Raw genomic sequence first — 20,684 nt, 5'->3', positions numbered from 1 at the left:
TAATAAATAACTCCCGGCTCCTGTGAAGGGCAGCGCCGAATCTAAATGAATACAGTTTTTTTTTTCATGAAGTAGTGCTCTTAGGCAATAATGCAAGGGATGCTGCATGGTTTTGAAAAGCGGTTTTAGACTGGGAATTGTCTGGCTCCTTTTTCTAAAGCAACGTCATGGGCATAGACTTGTGGGAAGCGTTAAGTGTTCAGCAGTATAAAAGAACGGCCCTGCCTTCATTTGCTACTTGTAATAGTCTTAATGGAAGAGGAGCTGAATCAATACATCAAGACAGCTGTTAACTGATTATTTTAATGGAATCTAAACAGCTTTTCTATTCTCTCGCTTTGTGCTCGTTTTAGATCTTAAAAATCTCTACAAATGACAAGAACGTTAAAGTCTCTATATACGTCAAACTATGAATTCACGTGCAAACTCCGAGTGCACAAGAGCTTACGAAACTTCAACATAGAGGATATTTACTGCGAGGACTTGGACTCTTAGAACAACAGGAAGCTAAGAAAGTGTCGAAGTTCTATGTTATGTAAAGTCCTAAGGAGCACCTAGGAGGACAAGGATACTAAGATAACTCTCCTGGATGTGGAGGATTTCTAACAAGTGGATATGTCATCACTCCTAAAGGAAGATATGGAGAAAAAACTTTTCAAACCAAAAGGACACTCTTTATACGAGTTCATCGAAACAAGGTCCAAAACCAAGGAGAGGTTTTATCTATGTGCTTCAGGTAATATATGATGTATGTCAGTGCTTCGCTTTCACTTATCACTCATTATAATCTGTTACATGTTCTCATTTTGCATCAGGGTCTCATTCGTTAATAATTTAACTGTAGAATTGTGTTACCATTTTTTACATTTTAGAGAAAGTTGACATAAGAAAGTTGATACTTTTATATGCATTTTTTTTTTTTACAATTTACTGTTTTCAAATTAAGCTCATCTGAATCTGCCATTAAAGATATGTCTCTTGGGAAAATGATACAGCATTATTGTCTGTGCAAATACAGAATGTAATTCTTATTATTAGATGCATTCAACATTAGCCCAATGGGATTTTATTTCTATTTTGTCTTAAATAACCTATATATTTCCATATATTTTAAATTAATATTTCTTGCTGGCTACAATGTGAAAATTATATCAAGATACAGATAAATAAAATGAAGACAACTGGAAAAAACAGATGAAACCTAGTAGTGGCAAACCTGATTTACCACCTACGGAAAAAGCTAACAAGAAAAGGCTTACTCATAAATATGGAATCATTCCAAGGTTGCAGTTTTCAGTTCTCACCAAACAATTGATGAAGCCTTTATATGTTTTACGGACCTCAAGCTATTCTTACATCAGAATTCACTGATCTTTTGTTTGATTTCGGTTAAAAGTGTCTATTTGTCTTCACCTGACAAGCTTGTGTCATGATCCATTTTTTTAGTAGGACAATCGAGGACTGCCTGATTTTTTTTTTTGTTCAGTTGATCAGTTGGATCCTGATCGATTTTGCTGGGTTTTTTTTTACTATGCAAGCGCAAAGAATCAGGATGCTGTATGGTAGGCATGATTGTGACATTTCAACAGAATGGGAAAACATGGTGAGAAACTATCTTTAGAAGTATGCAGGAAGTCAAATTGAAGAGGTGGATACTTGAGTAACAACTAATATCTATAGTACGCCAACCTCAAGATGAGCCAAAAGTGGCTTCCTATATTATCTGCTCCTCCGTCTGGCATTGGCCCCACTATGGAAGCACATTACTTATTAAAGAAGATCTGGAAGAACCCCTTGGGTAAAGAGTCTAATTTTTCACTTGCTGTATTATCTTTGAAGAAAGTATAACAATGTTTTGCTGGAGAAGACAAAGTTTTGCCATTTCCTTCAGGCTTCATTGTTTTCTGTCTAAAAGATCACAGTTGATGTATCTCTTTGCCTACAGTGATACAATAAAGTTAATAAAAACAACTATTTTGCATTTGAAGATTTATGGCAGTTAAGAAGTAAAACATATAACATTATATGGTTGATATATTTTGCAATTATTAACATGTATATCAGGGAAAGGGTTAAAACCTTGTTCAAAACCTAGCTAAGAAAGTATTAAGAGATCGTGCCATTTAAGAAAAATATACAGAATTTTAGATTCTACAGGTTTACAAAAATTTTGACCAATTTCATTTTACAGTACAAATCTACAATTTCATTGGATCTTCAACATTAAAATTGACATGTTAAGGCCATTGTCAATTTAGATTCCCACTCCCAGTACTATGTCAGGGTCAGTTCTTAACACTAATTACATGTAAAGCATTTTATATTAATATTTAATAAGCATGGAAATAGTAATCCTTTATGTAAATTCCGAAACACCTGCTTGCGTATGCATAAATATATATCAGGGAAGGGAGCCAAATTCAAGTAGGGTCATGTGATTCTGCTTCCCATTAGGCTAACATTCATCCATAGCAAATATTGGTATTGTATGTTTAAAACATTTGGGCTAAATTAGGAAATTTATCCTCTTTAAGTAAAAAAGGGGATACCTTCCCAATCCAACTCCTGGGATCCCCCCAATCCTGAGATTAGGGCTCGGCCTAAATATAGTGGATATTAAGCATGTGCACCTCCATTCCATTCATTCTTATCTGACTGCTGGAGATGATCCAGACAGTTAGAAACTGTTTGACAGCAGGGAGTATGGCAGAAAGTGGTTCAAGAGCAAGTCAAGGTCAACCTGTAGATAGTTTTAGAACAATTACAGTTCAGTTCAAGAATTCAACACAGCAGATGACTGGATTCGGCAAGCTCTGGTGCCTTAGATCCTTCAGGTTGAATTGGCCTGGAGGAAAGCCAATTTGAAAAAGCACTTGTTATTAGTTCACTGGACTCATCTATCAAATCAAGTAGTAGGACAAGCCCCAGAATGGCAGCCCAAAGGATAATCAAAACAGTCAATATATTGACAGATTGGGGAGAATTCAGAAGAGTAACAAGCTGGATCAGAACCAAGTAGGAGTACATAACAGAACCAGGTAGCCTAAACTAATAACTGGCAACCTGACCAGAGATCAGATATTTAGCCCAGTAATCGGGCTTGCAGATTGGCTGACTACTTGACCACACAGAAGGACTGGGCAGTGGTATGTATAGCAATTATTGCAGGCCCAAATGGTGCAAAATTCCAGCACAGTAGCATGGTGAGGTGAGTATGTTACAATATATTTGAAATAAATAGATATACAAATGAATGCTTAAATAAATTAATTTTACTGACTTTTTTACCCCAAAATATTGGAAACCTCTGACTCCCTTGTAATAGATCAGAGAACAGGATGGACAATTTAGGACTATGTGTTTACTGGATATTTTGAGAAGGTAAGGGCCATTGAACAACCACTAAGCACATGAACAACTATTAAGTATTTAATGTATGTCTCTGATCATTCTTTAAAAAGCAAAAATATAATAATAAAAATGTGTATTTGGTTCTTCAGAGGTACATATCTAATGTCCATTGGCTAGACCAAACACCAGCAAAGGTATTTTTGGGACGGACTGGCTCTGTTTAAGGTACAAACTAAGAACCTTTAGAGAACGAAGTCTTATTGGCACTGGCCATAGGAAAAATAATTTAAATTAGTTCTCTAACAGAACAAAAAAAACTATCTCACAAATGCCACCAAATAGAGGTAATTATCCTACAAGTGAATATTGGATTTATTCTGACTCTGTAACTAGACTGCGAGTTTAGGGCTCTTGAGACACCGTTTCTTTGGATGTTTGTATGAACCAGTACACACACAAAGAAACTTCATTAGATAGCTGAACTTTTATTTTCAGGCTGACTTCTTGTATTATGCACAATCGCAGTAGCTGCAGTAGCAGTAGATAAAAAGACATCTCTGAACCAGAGATGTATAGATATGAATCTCAGCCGAAGATGGATGATAAACACTGACACACAAGGAAGAAGGGAGAGGCTACTTGTATTGGAGAACGTAAGTGAGAAAAGGAGGGCAAACTTCTAAAAGGCAAACCTGATTGCAGAGCAGTATAACAACAATAAATTGACAATACGATACTGTATGATTCCCATGTCTTGGGACACGACAGGACCATGTAAAATTTACCAGGGATGAAAGACAAACCAGACTTGTTGAGCGTTAAAACATGAGAGATACATGTATTTTAACTGTTACAATCACTTCAAAGGGTTGTCCCCAATCAGAAAAATGTGTCTTGATATGTAGAGTTTGTGGATAAAAAAAACCCCCTGTTCTTTACTTATGCTCCTGAGTCCAGCGCAATGTCTCCTCCACTACCCTTGTCATCGTTACTTGGCTGCAGCAGTTACATCATCTCAACATCATTGTAGCCAGTCACTAAGCTCAGCAGATCTGTCCGTGTAGATGGCATGAGCATCTGTGCTGAGTCATTGGTTGCAGCAATGTTCTGCTTGGGAGTTATGGTTGAACCACCTAAGGTAATTGCGATATGGAATATAGGCAGGTTAGTAAATGGAGGAAACACGAGAAGTTCCGTTTTGGAGAGGTTCAGTTTCAGATAGAGGGAGCACATGATCTCTCAGATGGTATTTTGTAGTAAGGCTGTTATTAAAGGGAATCTGTCAGCCTCACTGATGTATATGACCTATTAATATGGGCATACAGGTAATAGAAATGTTAAGCTAGTCCTACCTGTATGCCTCATATTAATGGTCTTGTTGTTGAGAAATGTTAAACTCTTTCTTTCTGTTAAAGGAAACTTGTCACCAGGTTAGGCTAATATAAGATGTGGCCACCGCCTTTCAGGGCTAATATACAGCACTCTATAATGCTGTATATCTGCCCCCAACCCAACTTGGAAGAACTGAAAAATAACTTTCATTATAGTCACCTGTGTGGATGTCCAGTCCGAGGGGTGGTCTGGCGCCTCCCATCTTCTTGTGATGCCATCCTCCTTCTTGGTTTGTGCAGATGACGTGTCCCTGCATCATTCACACAGTCTCCCTGGCATCACGCTCCTACACAGGTGTACTTCGCTGCCCTGTTGAGGGAAGAGCAAAGAACTGCAGTGCGCAGGTGCTGGGAAAAGTCAGAGAGGCACAGTGCCTGCACACTGCAGGACTTTTATCTGCCCTCAACAGGGCACATAAGTACGCCTGCGCAGGAGCGCGGTACCGAGCAGACTGTGTGGATGATGCTGGGACGTGTCATCCGCACAAACCAAGTAAGGGGATGGTATCGCAAGAAGATGGGAGGCACTGGACCAAGAAGAACGGCACGCTTCGGACCGGACAGCCCAGCAGGTGACTATAATAAAAGTTATTTTTTTCTTCTCTTACAGTTCGGGTTGGGGGCTTATATACAGCATTATAGAATGCTGTATATCAGCCCTGAAAGCTGGGGGCCGTAACTCATATCGGCCTAATCTAGCGACAAATTCCCTTTAATGATTTCTTACAAGCTCCGAGGCGTCAGTTATGGCCCTGGAATCCTGCGTATGCACTTTACACTCCCTCAGAAATACTTACCTGATCCTCCCTTCTGTGGGCGCTGCATTCAGGGATCTTCTGCGCAGGCACCGGTGACTTCTGCTCCAGTGACCTCCAGTGTGCGTGCCCATAAGGTGCTCTCCCCACTTCCTCACTTACTCCTGGCATAGTCATCGCCATGTTCACATGGTTCCTAGCGATGACTGTGCAGGGAGGAAGTGGGGAGAGCATCTTATCTGCGCGCACATAGTGACTCTCCAGCGCCCGCGCAGAAGATCCCTGAATGCAGTGCCCAAAGAAGGGAGGAATAGGTATGTATTTCTGAGGGAGTACAGGGTGCAGGCGCGGGATTCCGGGGCCATAATTGACGCTGATGGGAGGGTGTAAGTAATACAGTGAAGACAGGAGGCAGGGATTTCTTCCAAACACCATACGCCCCGAGGCCTGGAAGAAATCCTTAGCATACAGACAGAATATAACATTTCTCAGCAACAAGACCCCTAACATGAGGCAAACAGATACCCAAAATAAGAGACCAATATTGTAATATGGTACACTTCCTAAAGTACATAAATCCACAAGAAAAGGGAAGTACAAGACCAAAAAGTAAAATTAAGATATTTTATTCACAATATGTTAAAATGAAAACTCATCAGTATACATAGGGGAGTCAAACAAGGCAGAGTGAACTCCAAGCAACCCGTAACATAATTGATAATAGTAACAACCATATACAAGATCAAAAAGATCAATATAGCTTAGATAAATGAAAGTGTTTAGTGGTTTTAGCATGTATGACTCCCCTATGTATACTGATAAGTTTTCATTTTAACATATTGTGAATAAAATATCTTAATTTTACTTTTTGGTCTTGTACTTCCCTTTTCTTGTGGATTCATGAGGCATACAGGTAGGACTAGTGTAACACTTTAATCACCTGTATGCCCATATTAATAGGTCATATACGTCCCAGGGGGTGACAGATACCCTTTACCTATTATCAGCAGCCACTGATGCTGCAGCGCTCAGGTAACATATTGTCATCTGAACACTGACAGACAAAACAACAATATCGTTGGATTGGTACCAGTTTATGAGGTGGGTATATAGACATTATATTATACATGGGACACTGTCGCATTTAAAAAGGAGTTGCCCAAACAATCATCAAATTAAGTATATGTACTACAGGAAATAGGAGGATGGCTGTAGAATGTGTTTTTTCTCTGTACTCTATTACTGTTAATGAAATATAATTACGTAGAGCAGAAGTTCTTTATATACCTACCCTTGAACAGGATGTGTACGTTTGTTGCCAGGCACTGATATACTACCACCTGCGCTAGGCCTGGTAAAACCACTCTTCACTGGCGGGCTAGCTCATGGTATTTGCATAGCCAGGCTGCGGGTTGGATGGTGGGCCTGATACATGTTGGTTCCTGGCAGCAGAGTAGGGTTATTGTGTGATCTGATTTGCATGACATGAATTTATGAGCAGGTTATAAAGAGCAGGCGAGTTAGATGTTTCACACATTTTTTGGGGAAAAAACATATAAGACTGAATTGCCACATGATCCATTGTACCCTCACAATTTAAGGGATAAGGGAATAAGGAGGAACTTAATAAAGTATCAACCCAAGTATAAATGTTTATAGAGAGTATCACATGGGAAAATTGGATAGCTGAGAATTATTTAAAGTATGCTTGTTTTTTTAGGTGACCTTTCAGAATTATATGTTATTATCATCTACAATCAGAGGGATACACAAAAATACTCAACACGATGAAATAACAACTAGCAATAACAACAAAGAAAAACCATGGATCAGATTAGATTCAAACAAGGGTCTCCACGTGAAGATAGCAACTGTGTATCCGCCACCTCACACCCCAGTGACGGTCTAATTCATGTTTGTTGCTTGTCGCAGTTGGCATTAATTAATATTGTTTATAGAAGTAGACTTATGTGTCTGCAATATACAGTGGGGGAAATAAATATTTGATCCTTTGCTTTAAGGGTAGGTTAATTTTAACATTGAGAGATAGAATATTAAAAATAAAATCCAGAAAATCACATTGTATAAATTATATAAATTTATTTGCATTTTGCAGTGAGAAATAAGTATTTGATCCCTCTGGCAAACAAGACTTAATACTTGGTGGCAAAACCCTTGTTGGCAAGCACAGCAGTCAGACGTTTTTCGTAGTTGATGATGAGGTTTGCGCCATGTAAGGAGGAATTTTGGTCCACTCCTCTATGCAGATCATCTCTAAATCTTTAAGATTTTGAGGCTGTCACTTGGCAACTCGGAGCTTCAACTCCCGCCATAAGTTTTAAATGGGATTAAGGTCTGGAGACTGGCTAGGCCACTCCATGACCTTAAGGTGCTTCTTTTTGAGCCACTCGTTTACTGCTTTGGCTGTATGTTTTGGGTCATTGTCTTGCTGGAAGACCCAGCCACGACCCATTATTAATGTCCTGGTGGAGGGAAGGAGGTTGTCACTCAGGATTTTACGGTACATGGCTCCATCCATTCTCCCATTGATGCAGTGAAGTAACCCTGTGCTCTTAGCAGAGAAACACCCCCAAAACTTAATGTTTCCACCTCCATGCTTGAGAGTGGGGATGGTGTTCTTTGGGTCATAGGCAGCATTTCTCTTCCTCCAAACACGGCGAGTTGAGTTAATAAAGACTTCAATTTTTGTCTCTCTGTCCACAGCACGTTGTCCCAATCACTCATAGAATCATCCAGGTGTTCACTGGCAAACTTCAGATGGGCCTGCACTTGTGCCTTCTTGAGCAGAGGGGACTTTGAGGGCACTGCAAGATTTTAAACCTTTACGGTGTAATGTGTTATCAATGGTTTCCCCCTGTGTAGTTTTAGGCTGATCTCTTACCTTCCTCATGATCAAGGATACCCCACGAGGTGAGATATTGCATAGTGCCCTAGATCGATGTTGATTGACAGTCATTTTGTATTTCTTCCATTTTCTTACTATTGCACCAACAGTTGTCTCCTTCTTACCCAGTGTCTTACTTATGGCTTTGTAGCCCATTCCAGCTTTGTACAGGTCAATGATCTTGTCCCTGACATCCTTATAAAGCTCTTTGGTCTTGCCCATGTTGTAGAGGTTAGAGTCCAACTGATTAATTGAATCTGTGGACAGGAGTCTTTTATATAGGTGACTATGTAAGACTGCTGCCTTTAATGCAGGTAACGAGTTGATTAGGAGTGTCTATCTGGTCTGTATGAGCCAGAACTCTTAATGGTTGGTATGGAATCAAATACTTATTTCTCAATGCAAAATGCAAATGCATTTTTATAATACAATGTGATTTTTTGGATTTTATATCTGATATTTTATCTTTCAATGTTAAAATTAACCTACCCTTAAAATTATAGACTGTTCATGTCTTTGTCAGTGGGCAAACTTACAAAATCAGCAAGGGATCAAATATTTATTCCCCCCACTGTATTATATATATATATATATATATATATATATATATATATATATATATATATATATATATATATATATATATACATATATATATATATATTATATATATATATATATATACGTATATATATATTCCTGATCTATCATTACCCACCTGTTGTATTATATCATTAGCTTTTTTTTTCAAAATTTATTGCGGTTATGTCTTATTTACATATTGTGACAAAACTTCTTCAATTAAGACTGTGTTCCCATATTTCTCATTGCTTTTTAAGCTGTCTTGTCCGCCTTGTATGTGTTTTTAAAACTTCTGTGCCTTGCTTATTGTTACATGTATTAAAGAAAAATTAATTTTGACTAATTTTTGTGCAGTTTAGTCTTCAGTTGGGTTAGTATATATGTTGAAATATTGACCTTTTAGTGTATTTTTATGAGGACTAACACAATTTTTTGCCATCATATGACTCGTAGTGTGCTATTTTTCACTAGTTTTATCTTATGCGGACTAAGGGTAATTTATAGTTGTCTCTGATCTAGCTGATGGGAAATAACTGCTATGATATACAGTATGTTTTACACAACACACATATGCAGAGATGGATTCCTGCTCTTCTTTCTTTGTAACAGACAAATTCAGCAGCAGCTTGGAAGACAGCAGTACAGTACAGCATTACTGAGCTGTGTGGCTGTGAATCCAGCACTGAAATTAAATACTTTTGCTGAATTCTGCAGCATGATCTCCTTTGTTTATCTGTCAGTGTCTGTCTGATCTCTCCTTGTTATGAATGGTTCTCACTCCTCCTCCCACCTCCCCCTTCTAGAGAGTATTATAGGCACAGCAACCTAACACCTCAGTGTGATTGCAGTCCAACTTGCATTGACCAAAATGGATGGTGAGCTTAGTAAGTAGGGGAAGAGGAAGAAGTTGCTCTTAGAGGAAGAAGCAGATTTCTCTCACAATATATATTACAGAGTTTCTTATATTTGCTTATACTATTGATTTATGCAAAGTTTATTGATGATAGGGGCCATTTAACATTGTGTCAGATATGTACTAGATTCACGTCATTCACCTCATTTGGTATGAATTCAAAAAATATTTTTAAGCTTCTGCAGCTGATGGTGCTTAGCTATGTTACTCTGTATTTATGAGTCCATACTCATGTATATTACTTTAATGGATCCAAGCTATTACCTTGATTCATCACCTTACTTAAATAATATTAATGTTAGCCAGATATGTAAAATAATAAACCATACAACTTCACTCTACACACAAAAATATAATAGTCCTTTGCATTACTACACCAGCCCATAGAGTGAACCTACAAAGTAATTTTGTCAGCAAGCTGGCCATGAGGTATGGAACATAGATGATCGGATCGAGTCACCCCAAGATAGGAGCTTAAACGTTCACATTTTCATTATACATATTTTCCATGAAGAAACAGTTCTTTATCAACAAGAAAATCACCATTCAACCATACACAAGTTGGTTTTCTATACAGTTGAAACCTAAAAGTCAAAATTAGTAACCCAAAATAAAACCAAAAATATTGAGAAAAAATTTGATCATGATTTAATCCTGATAAATAATGTTAGGCTTATAGCAAAAGTTCACTGTAATAGATGATTTTCATCTTGACATCTGGAACAGAAGGAGATCAATTATGGATAAAAGACGTCTATATATAATCAAGCCTTTTTTCATTGCCATTTCAAAGAGTCCCCGGAGGAATGTTAAAGTCTTTCAATTTTTCAAGCAGATGATTCATGTACATTATATATCATTTCAATCATTAAAAAAACACTGTCTAACATTGTACTTATTGTATGTCTTTCAGTGGCTAAGGACGAGGACGTTCATATATCCTTGGTGAAACACTACAGGGCTTGTCTAGATGAAATATATGAAGTGGCTGAGAAGTGGTTTCTGAAAGATCTCAAGTTCATTGATGGGAAGGAACCAGACACTGTAAGTTCAGAAAAACATTACTTTATCCACTAATATGTCAATGTTCATGACACAGTTTGTTTTACTGTCGCTTTTACAATCTAAGCCTGTGGAGCAACGTTCTGATGCTCTATAAGATTACATTGTAAAGGCGACTTCTGGCTCACACGTAGACCCAGTGTGTTCTGGCGAGTCGTAATTGAAGTTACATGAACCATAGGAGAACTGGAATGGTTCTGGAATCCAGGAAAGATTAGACAGTATATTAACACACCTACACTATGCAACATGCAAAATCGTATAGGTATAGCCAATAAAAAAACAAAATGAGAGTTCTTCTTTAAGGCCACGTTTACATGATCAGTATTTGGTCAGTATTTTACCTCAGTATTGGTAAGCTAAAACCAGGAGTGGGTGATAAATGCAGAAGTGGTGACGTGTTTCTGTTATACTTTTCCTCTGACTGTTCCACTCCTGATTTTAGCTTACAAATACTGAGGTAAATACTAGGCAAATCTTGAACGTATTAGCCACACAAAATTCCATTTCAACTAAAGAATGGCACTTCAAAGGAGCATATGGAACATGATAAGAATTGAGACCTTCAGATAGAAATAAGAATCGTTCAATTCTTAGAAGAGATCCATTATAAAATCTATTTTATTGATCAACTTTAAAATAAATGAACATATAATTGGATTTAAGCAGAAGATGTTATAATAGGGGATGCTGTGGAAAACAATAGATATTTCCATGTGATTTTTTCTTTATGAGGAGAATTGCTTAATTGCCAGTATCATTCTCCATTTCATTTAGCATCCTTTCATCAATAAATAATCATATCACATAGATCACATACATACACAGTAAGGTAAAGTTGGGTTTGTATATTTATTAACCGTTTACTCCCAAAGGCATAGATATAAAGCAGAACCAAGGTATTAAAATGAATAAGATAAGTGAAATAGTGTATGTGTCAGATCTAAGTATTTGTAAAGTACTTGTGTGCGACTAGGGTATCTATTTCCTGTCATACAACATCTATACAGTATATGTGCCAAGTACTGGCTAAGGCTACTTTCACACATCAGGTTTTTGCCGTCAGGCACAATCCGGCGAATTTTTAAAAAAACGGATCATTTTTATTTCCGCCGGATCCGTTTTTTTCTTATAGAGTTGTATTAGCGTCGGATTGCACCTGATGGCCACACGTTTTATCCATTTTTTGCATGATCCGTCAAAAATACTTTTTCCGGCGGACGGAGAAAACGTCCAGAGGAATGTTTTTTCTGCCCGGCGAAAAAAACCCACAGCGACGGTTCCAGCGATAAACGGATGAAATGGTATTACACTGAGCATGCCCTGTAGCTTTGTTTTCCATTCCAGAGTGGCTCTCTCTTCCCCAGAACAGGAAGTCCAAACTCTATGCCCGATAAACAAAAACAGAGCCAGCAAAAAATCAGACCTGGGGCATCAGTTTTTCACAATTTGCACCGGATCTGTTTTTTAAAAAAATCGCCGGATTATGCCTCAAGGAAAAAAACTGATATGTGAAAGTAGCTTTAATCACCTATCCTAAGAAGTAAGGGTATACAAATATATGAAGTGGTAAACAATGTAAATTATCTCTCTTGCACCCAGCAATGTCAGTGTGCTAAGGTTACCTTTCAAGATTGTCCGTATTTTCCACAGTGTAGTGACCGCCACAGTGTCCCCTCACCCCGACGCATGTTTTGCCGCCAGCATCAGTAACCAATTAAAAAAGTATTTTTGGGTACACAGTGTAGGAATTCTTGCATTCAGGTAGGCATGAGAGTTCACACAAGCACTGGATTCTATGTCAAAACTGAATGATGTTTACTGAACTCCATAAACTTGCACACATCTCGTGTACTTTTTCTCCCTGTATGATGCTGGCCAATCATAAGCAAGCAGCAACACGCCAACGAAAGAACATGCCCCAATCATAGCTTAGAGCAGATTTCTCAGTGTGTGAGATATATAATGACAGACAGCCTGATCTTCTGGTATAACTTTGTGATTTAACCAGTCAAACACCTAAACTGAGTATACAGCTTATCATTTTGGTGAAACCAGAGTGCAGCTTTAGAGTGAATGAAACTGTCAAAAGTCCAGTCAAATAGTCTGTGCAAGCTTGGTCCTCAGAGGAAAGAACAAGAAGAGAGGAGTAATTTCCTTCACCCTGGGGCAGCCCTCAGTGAAGGCTCAGGTTCACTGTAATGATAAGCTGTGTGCTCAGTATAGGTGCCCACCCCACCGTTGAGCTCATACTTCACACAAAGAAGCAGCTAAAAGTGTTCCTGCCCTTGACATCAGTATATTTACTTCTACCTCCTCCCCATGCCAGGAGCTGTGTATGCGCCATCAGCTGCAGCTTCTCTATATTGTCAGCCATAGTTAGTTACACAGGATACAGCAAAGGCATCTCTATAAGATTATCTTCGCACAAGCAACATTTTTTTAAACAGAGCCAAATGGAGAACTTCTTATTATTTCAAGATCTCTTAATTAAAATGTACTTTTGTTCATGGGACAACCCTTGTAAGGCCTTTAACATATTAAAATAAAATTGCCTAAACCCACTGATTTCTGAGGAATCGGCTGACATACTGATGTGCATGATGGCCTTAGAATTTTCCACCAGCTGAAAATGTCGGAGAGGAGAAGAATCCACTATTGAATTTCAATGGCCAATCCTTAAATTTTAGGAGGTCATAAGCCGGTACTATCTAACTGAAAGTTGCTATGTATGGGGATTAGTGATGATGAGTGAATATACTCGTTACTCGAGATTTCCCGGGCACGCTCGGGTGTCCTCCGAGTATTTTTTAGTGCTCGGAGATTTAGTTTTCATCACCGCAGCTGAATGATTTACATCTCTTAGCCAGCTTGATGACATGTGGGGATTCCCTAGCAACCAGGCAACCCCCACATGTACTTAACCTGGCTAACAGATGTAAATCATTCAGCTGCGGCGATGAAAACTAAATCTCCTAGCACTAAAAGATACTCGGAGGACACCCGAGCATGCTCGGGAAATCTCGAGTAACGAGTATATTCGCTCATCACTAATGGGGATTCAAGATAGATATCTGTTAGCTATATGATCATTTGTCCAACAGCCAACTAACATGTATAGGGGCATTGGGATATGGACCTGTGCCAATCAGCAGATTGCCGCAGTAACTCTAACATCAAAGGGTTTCTGACCTAAGAAACTGTTCAACCTTAATTTATTGTGTGCTTGATGTAACTCTTCTTGATATTCTATAGGACAACCCACATTTTGACATGATGTTTGAAGAGGTCTGTAATGTGGAAGCTTACAGTTGTGCCTCCAAGTACGCCTTTGCTCGATGCTTAATTAAACTAAATACTCTGCACACGAAGAGAGACATCAAGGTGTTAAATTTCGACTCCTCTTACATAGAAGAAGGTGTCATCTGGTCTTCAAACAACGGGGACTGTCTAGTACTTATGAGAATATGTTTTTATGCCTCTAATCTTCTGTGCTTGTCTTTATGTCCTATTCCATAGGTTACATGGTCATCATCAATAATTCACTGATCTCCTAGAAGCCTCATGTGAATAGTAGTTGCGTCTGTTTAGATGAACTATCCTAGTGTTTGAGACTGTACAGTCCAGGTTGCAGATTAAATACTTTATGCCAGATTGTTACTGAACTGTTTTAGGTGTTCATACATTGCGAGAATCATCTAAAATAAGTGTAAGGATAGTCAGGATCATTTCTTATATCTTGTGTAAAAAGATCATTCATTACAAAGTATAATAATAAAGGTAAACACCAACAATGACATTAAAAATGAAAGAAATGTTTTTTTCCCTTTTTTATTCAAATCAAAATTGGCATTACACTTTATGAAAGGTGATATTCAACTACTCTTCATGACCTGTCAGATATTAATGGTGTGAGCTGTGACCTGGACCAATAAATCAAAGGGGTCATGACAAGTAAACTACCTTGAATCTAGTTGGGCATTTTGACGACAACATAAAAAAAATCCCCTCTATGGACAAACCGCCTAATTTGTTAAATTGACCGGCTGACGGAGTATTACTCGGATCTTTATAAATCACGGGTACAGCCAACGATGGAGGAGGTGGATGGTTTCTTGACAGGGGTACAGCTTCCCAGACTCTCAGTGGCCGATCGGGGACTTCTCGAGGAGCCATTTAATTTGGAGGAGCTTGACGCCGCATTGATCTCTATGCCCAATGATAAAGCCAAAGGGTAGATGGGATCCCGGGGGAGGTGTATAAAAAATATAAAGAGATACTGCTTCCTGCCTTATTGGAGGTGTATGCTGCTGGTCTGGTGGAGGGAGAGCTGCCGAGGTCCATGCGGGAGGCAATAATTGTTGTACTGCCAAAACAGGGTAAGGATCCAAGGGATCCAGCTTCGTATCGCCCAATCTCGTTATTAACGATAGATATCAAAATCTTGGCCAAGATGTTGGCTAACCGTCTTAACAAGGTGATAACAACACTAATACAGCGGGACCAGTCCGGATTTATGCCCAATAGTTCTACAGGGTGTAATCTTCGACGACTGTTTCTCAATATGCAGGTAAAGGAGGATAATATGGGTCGGAGGGTTGTTGTGTCTTTAGACGCCGCTAAGGCGTTTGATAGTGTGGAGTGGCGGTATTTGTGGGCGGTCATGAAGGCTATGGGTTTTGGTGAGAGGTTCATACGTTGGGTGCAGCTGATGTATGCATCTCCAAGAGCCAGGATACGGGTGAATGGAGTCTTGTCGGGGGATTTCCCTTTATATAGGGGAATATGACAGGGGTGCTCCTTGTCTCCTCTACTGTTTGCAATTGCTGTTGAGCCCTTGGCGGCGGCAATACGGAGGGACAGGGATGTAAAGGGGTTTCGGTATGGAAACTATGAAGAAAAATAGCCCTGTACGCTGACGACGTGTTATTGTTCTTGGAAGATGCACAGGAGTCTCTGGGGGCCGTTATGAACAGTATTTCTAAATTTGGGGCTCTTTCCAGATTATCTATTAATTGGGAGAAGTCTGTGTTGTTGCCCATGGACGCGGCGGCTCCTCTGACTCTTGACCCTGGGGTTCCCTTAAGAGTAGTACATGAGTTTAAGTATCTGGGCATTGTGGTTTTGGACAAAATAGAGGACTATGTGCGGCTCAACCTGACTCCTTTGCTTGGGAAGTTCCAGCAGAAGATTGGGGCCTGGAAGAAGCTATTTCTGTCGGTCGCAGGCAGAGCCAATTTGATCAAAATGATACTTATGCCTCAGCTCCTCTACATATTGCATAATGCTCCAGTGTGGCTGCCTCAGAGTAAATTTTATAGGATCAATACTCTATTTAGGGATTTAATTTGGAGGGGTGGACGGGCGTGCATCAAATTGGAACATCTGCAAAGGGCAAAGGATGAGGGTGGTCTGGCGGTCCACAATCCATGGATTTACTATATAGCATCTCAATGCCAGCACATGGTAGGTTGGGGAGAGCCAGAACAAAGCTCTCCAGCGGGAATAATCATTGAACGCGCGGTAGGGAAGGGCCAATTGTTGGCCAGTCTTGAAGCAGGTAGATTCAAAATTAACCCCCCAAAATTCCCAACAATAGCTATGATGGGGAAAGTATGGCAGAAAATTAAGCAATGGAGGGGAGTAACAGAATTTACGAGATATACGCCAATTTGGTTTGAACCTAGATTGGCAGAGCTCATGAGATTGCGGGGGTTCGGTCAGTGGAGGCGCATTGGCATTTGGTTCGTGTCTCAGTTGCTTGATGGAGATGTTATTAAAACATTCAAGACACTTAGGACTGAGTTTCCTTTAACCCAGAAGTCATTCTTTCAGTACCTGCAGTTGAGACATGCCCTAAACTGTCAAAATGAGGTGTCGCGCAGTCAGATAGCTTGTTGAATCTTATTGGGCCTCGGAGGAGTACGAGGGGGTTCATTACCTTGATGTACAGGGGTCTGATGGATACCTTTTTTTTTAAGCATCCGTTAAGGATTAAGGAGAAATGGGTGGCGGATGTGGGCCCCTTGTCGGAGTCCCAGTGGGAGTCCATACTTCAATATATCCCCAGGGCTTCCCGGAGTGAGGCTAAGAGGGTGTCACAGTTACACCTGGTGTATAGGGTGTACAGGACCCCGGCATGGATGAGGAAGGCAGGACTGAGAGGTGACTCAGAATGTCCCAGGTGTGATGAGGAAGGCGCTGATCTGCTACATATGATGTGGTCGTGTGCTCGCCTACAACCCTTTTGGGTGAAGGCGCTTAACTTGATCCAGGAGGTGACAGGAGTAGATGTGGTGCGTAACCCGCTGACTTGCCTTTTGGGCTGTATGGATGATATTGCTACGGATGAATGTGGAAGGCTGACTATCGCAAGATTGTTGTATGCTGCGAGAAAGCTTATCGCAATGCACTAGTTGGATGAAAAACCGCCAGGGAAAAAGGAATTTATCAACAAGATAAATTTTATTGTCCTTATGGAAAGAAATATATACAGTAAGAGAGGTCAGAATACAAAATTTGAAAATGTGTGGGGTGGATGGATGGATTACCCAGGTGTGGCGTCTGCTGAGTTACTGCAAAGTAGAATGGGTGTTGTGTAGTTGATTGTGGGGGGACTCCTACATGTACAGGCATGTTTTTGTAAAGCTTGTTATCTTTTCTCAAGAGGTGATTCTGTCAGATGGCTGTATTGGATAATGGGCAAGAGATTGGGAGGAGGGGGGTTGGTTAGGTGGTAATGGTGTTGTTTAGTAAAATGAAAATATATTATCAGGTCATGTATCTAATGTACGGTATTTGTCTGGAAATTGTATCGGACTGTGCTAATGGCGTGTCATATGCTTTAATAAAAAATACATGATTTAAAAAAAAAATTGAACGGCTGACTTGCAATCATGATCGAATGGAACTGTTTAGGCAATTGGGTTTAGCCTGTAATACTTCTCGTAGGGTAACATTAGGCATGATTTGCAATCATAAAGGTCATGGAGTCATTGAGTTGAGACCTCAAAAGCTGTACTGTATGGGCATACAGTGCTCAGCAAGAAAAAAAACAATTACCGTAAGTTATGGTCAGGATAGAGCAATACAATAATGGACATACCATGAACTTTGAATTTGTACTAAAAGTTCAGGAACAGAATTACAATTGGTCAAGTTATTAGATATTGACCTAGCTGATCTATCATTGTAGGAGCTTGCCTTGTTGGTGGTTAGTTATCTGATGGAAAGCTTTGGGAGCAAGCTTAAGGTATGTACACACAACATATTTAAGACGCCGGCGCACCCACTGAGGTTTTCTAGATGGAACCACTTTAGGAGAAGTCAGCAATCTTTTTCTAGGAGTGGCTTTGCTGGCGATTTTGCTGGGGTCTCTTTTCTATAATTTAACAGTTTACGAACCCTGAAGCGATTAAGAGGTTTCATTGCTATACATTAGGTTCATTTTTTGCTGCGGGTTTGTGGCGCATTTTCAGGTAGGTTTCAGGCGAAATCCGCCTGAAAAAGACGTCATGTGCAGATACCCTCATGTAGTCTTGCAAAAACTTTCTTTTACACATTGCAAAGTTTCTGTTCATTGCTCTAGTCCTATATCTAAATACCCTGTCCAAAGAATAACGGTACGGTAGTGTTCAGTCCTTTGACACCCAACACCGCTAGCCACCACTTCTACTATATCTACCCTTACACAATGTAATATTAAAAGGATGGTCTTAAGTTCTTACATGGTTAAAATTACAAGGTGCTTGTAAGAACAAGCAACTTTGCAATTCGCCTCTTATTAAAAGTCCTTTCCATTCTCACGAATGGCGAGATTTTTAATTATATAGTTTACAGCTCAGTGCCTAGGCTACTGGCCACCCTGCAATCTCTGAGAAGCCAGTCACCCAGGGTGGCCGCCAGTTGTAGGTTCTATGCTTTAGAGTCTACAAGATCTGCTTTGAAGCTGGACATGTCACTGCGTCTGATCAACTTCAGTCCTCCTATGCTGCAGAGGCAAAGCTGACCCTGTTAGCGGCACGGAAGAATGCTCAGTTTGGAAGATTGACCAAAATGTCAGCCTTTTGAAGAGTACCGCCCCCGGCAAAGAAGTGAGCCATGAGGCAAAGTAATGGGCGCTCCAGATGATAGAAGATTACATTTTTGCTATAGTGAAATATGATAGTGTTAATGATAGTTCTCCTCCTGGTTTTTGTAAATGCCTTAATTAGCCCTGATCGTTTCTGAGCATATTCCAACCTTCCAGTGTGTCAAGAGCATACATAAAGTAACATCACCAAGGATAAAACTTACTTATACCCTATTGGTCAAAAATCTTTTATACCTATTAGGACAGTGACACCTATTTGAATCTAGGACATTTCTGCTTTTATTTGCATATCTTTAATATTCTCAATAAATTAGAATGTTAAAATTGTTTCTGTTTGTCTCTACTTTTTTGTCATTGCCCACAGAGCTACTTTATAACCCTTAAAAAGGAATGATCTTGCTGCCCTCAACAAGTTAAAAGAATGCAAATATTTTGATAATTAAAAAAAATATTCCTATAGAGTACAGCAGTTCTCCAGTTACAAAATCCAGATTTCCTATTCGCATGGTACGAGACATATTCTAAGTCAACCTCCTGTATAGTAATCATGTAGCCAGCCACCCTACAAGGCTGCTATCACATAATGTGGCCATATTATTGTAATCGGAAGAAAAAACATTTGTTATGCCACGATTCTACTAAATTGCGGCAAATAGGTTATGATTCTACCATGATGATAAAAATAACAATATTGTGCACTGAAAATTCATCATACATTCTACACAGACTTCCTAGATAAAGGCAATGATGCTGAAACATCAGATGGAATGATGTCTGTTATCCCATTATGTCGGCTATTCATTACATTTGAAATAATTTGAAACTTGAATTTCTCTGTGACTGATTGAGTGCCGAAGGTTATCACTTTAATATTTAACTTTTTCCTTCGAGCACCATCCTCTCGAGTATACAGTGCACCACTTCTGACTGACTTAAAAAAGCGAACCGATCATTAGAATAATGCTGCCTGAACCTCGGGCAGCATAAGTTAAAGCCTGGCTGCGTGATTGTAGCCATTTAAGCTACAGTGTTTCATAAAAAACATAAGCTGAAAAGTCATCCAGAGAGAGACCTGACTAGTCCTATGATATCCCTGCCTGACTTCATCCTACCCTGCTCCAGTTGATTGACAGGTCTCTCCCTTGTGCGTACATAGGAAAATATCTGTCAATCAATTGGAGTAGGGCAGATAGAAGCCTCCGGGGACTGCATCAGACTAGCCAGCTGAGATACGTACCGTAGTCCCCGTCCAACTTTTTCAGGTCTGTTTACTCTGATAAGAGGCAAGGTAGGACTCACAGGGGGATCTGGTAAAATGTATCCTCACCTCGCCAAAGTTAACCCACGCCCCCTTCTCCTCCTCCGCTTCAGTAGGTGCCAAACTACATTGACTGTAAGACTTGCCTTGAGGAAATAAATTGATATGTGTGCAAGTTATATTTCTGAAACAGGTTCATTGTGATGTCAGACCATTTTACAGAACAGCGATTTGTCAGGAAGAAGCAGTAACTTCTGAATGGTGCAGCTTATGCAAATAATAGTGAAATAATGTCATTATATAAGTGATTAAAATAATGCCATTATATAAGTGATTAAAATAATGCCAATAATATGAGGGAGCTGTGCGGCCCCC

General features: G+C 39.6%; 1 protein-coding gene and 1 long non-coding RNA gene across 4 annotated transcripts; one reads left to right on the top strand and one right to left on the bottom strand.

Moving 5' to 3' along the window:
• Nucleotides 1-269: 269 nt before the first annotated feature.
• On the top strand, nt 270-14,759 carry EXOC1L (exocyst complex component 1 like). The gene is made up of 3 exons (XM_077279734.1): nt 270-736; nt 10,811-10,941; nt 14,215-14,759. The coding sequence occupies exons 1-3, from the start codon at nt 616-618 to the stop codon at nt 14,476-14,478; spliced, it is 516 nt and encodes a 171-aa protein (XP_077135849.1). The 5' UTR covers nt 270-615; the 3' UTR covers nt 14,479-14,759.
• Nucleotides 4,215-20,454, bottom strand: LOC143793098 (uncharacterized). Of its 3 annotated transcripts, none has more exons than XR_013220051.1 (3): nt 20,379-20,454; nt 6,789-6,939; nt 4,215-4,484 (listed from the first exon to the last, which is right to left on the bottom strand). It is a non-coding gene; the product is annotated as an uncharacterized LOC143793098 (long non-coding RNA). The 3 variants fall into 3 exon arrangements; XR_013220050.1 differs by having other exon boundaries at nt 6,789-6,968; nt 20,289-20,437; XR_013220049.1 differs by having other exon boundaries at nt 20,289-20,437.
• Between the last annotated feature and the right edge of the window lie 230 nt (nt 20,455-20,684).

The sequence above is a fragment of the Ranitomeya variabilis genome, chromosome 1, assembly GCF_051348905.1.
Source record: "Ranitomeya variabilis isolate aRanVar5 chromosome 1, aRanVar5.hap1, whole genome shotgun sequence".
Classification (NCBI taxonomy): Eukaryota; Metazoa; Chordata; class Amphibia; order Anura; family Dendrobatidae; genus Ranitomeya; species Ranitomeya variabilis.
The sequence above is the reverse complement of the archived record's forward strand: the minus strand, read 5'-3'. Positions and strand labels throughout refer to the sequence as shown.

What these genes read in the sequence shown, in the direction of transcription:
- EXOC1L (XM_077279734.1), top strand. Translation starts at nt 616, where the DNA reads ATGTCATCACTCCTAAAGGAAGATATGGAGAAAAAACTTTTCAAACCA. An exon ending in GTTTTATCTATGTGCTTCAG is followed by an intron (nt 737 to 10,810) that starts GTAATATATGAT and finishes TATGTCTTTCAG; the next exon opens with TGGCTAAGGACGAGGACGTT. An exon ending in ATGGGAAGGAACCAGACACT is followed by an intron (nt 10,942 to 14,214) that starts GTAAGTTCAGAA and finishes GATATTCTATAG; the next exon opens with GACAACCCACATTTTGACAT.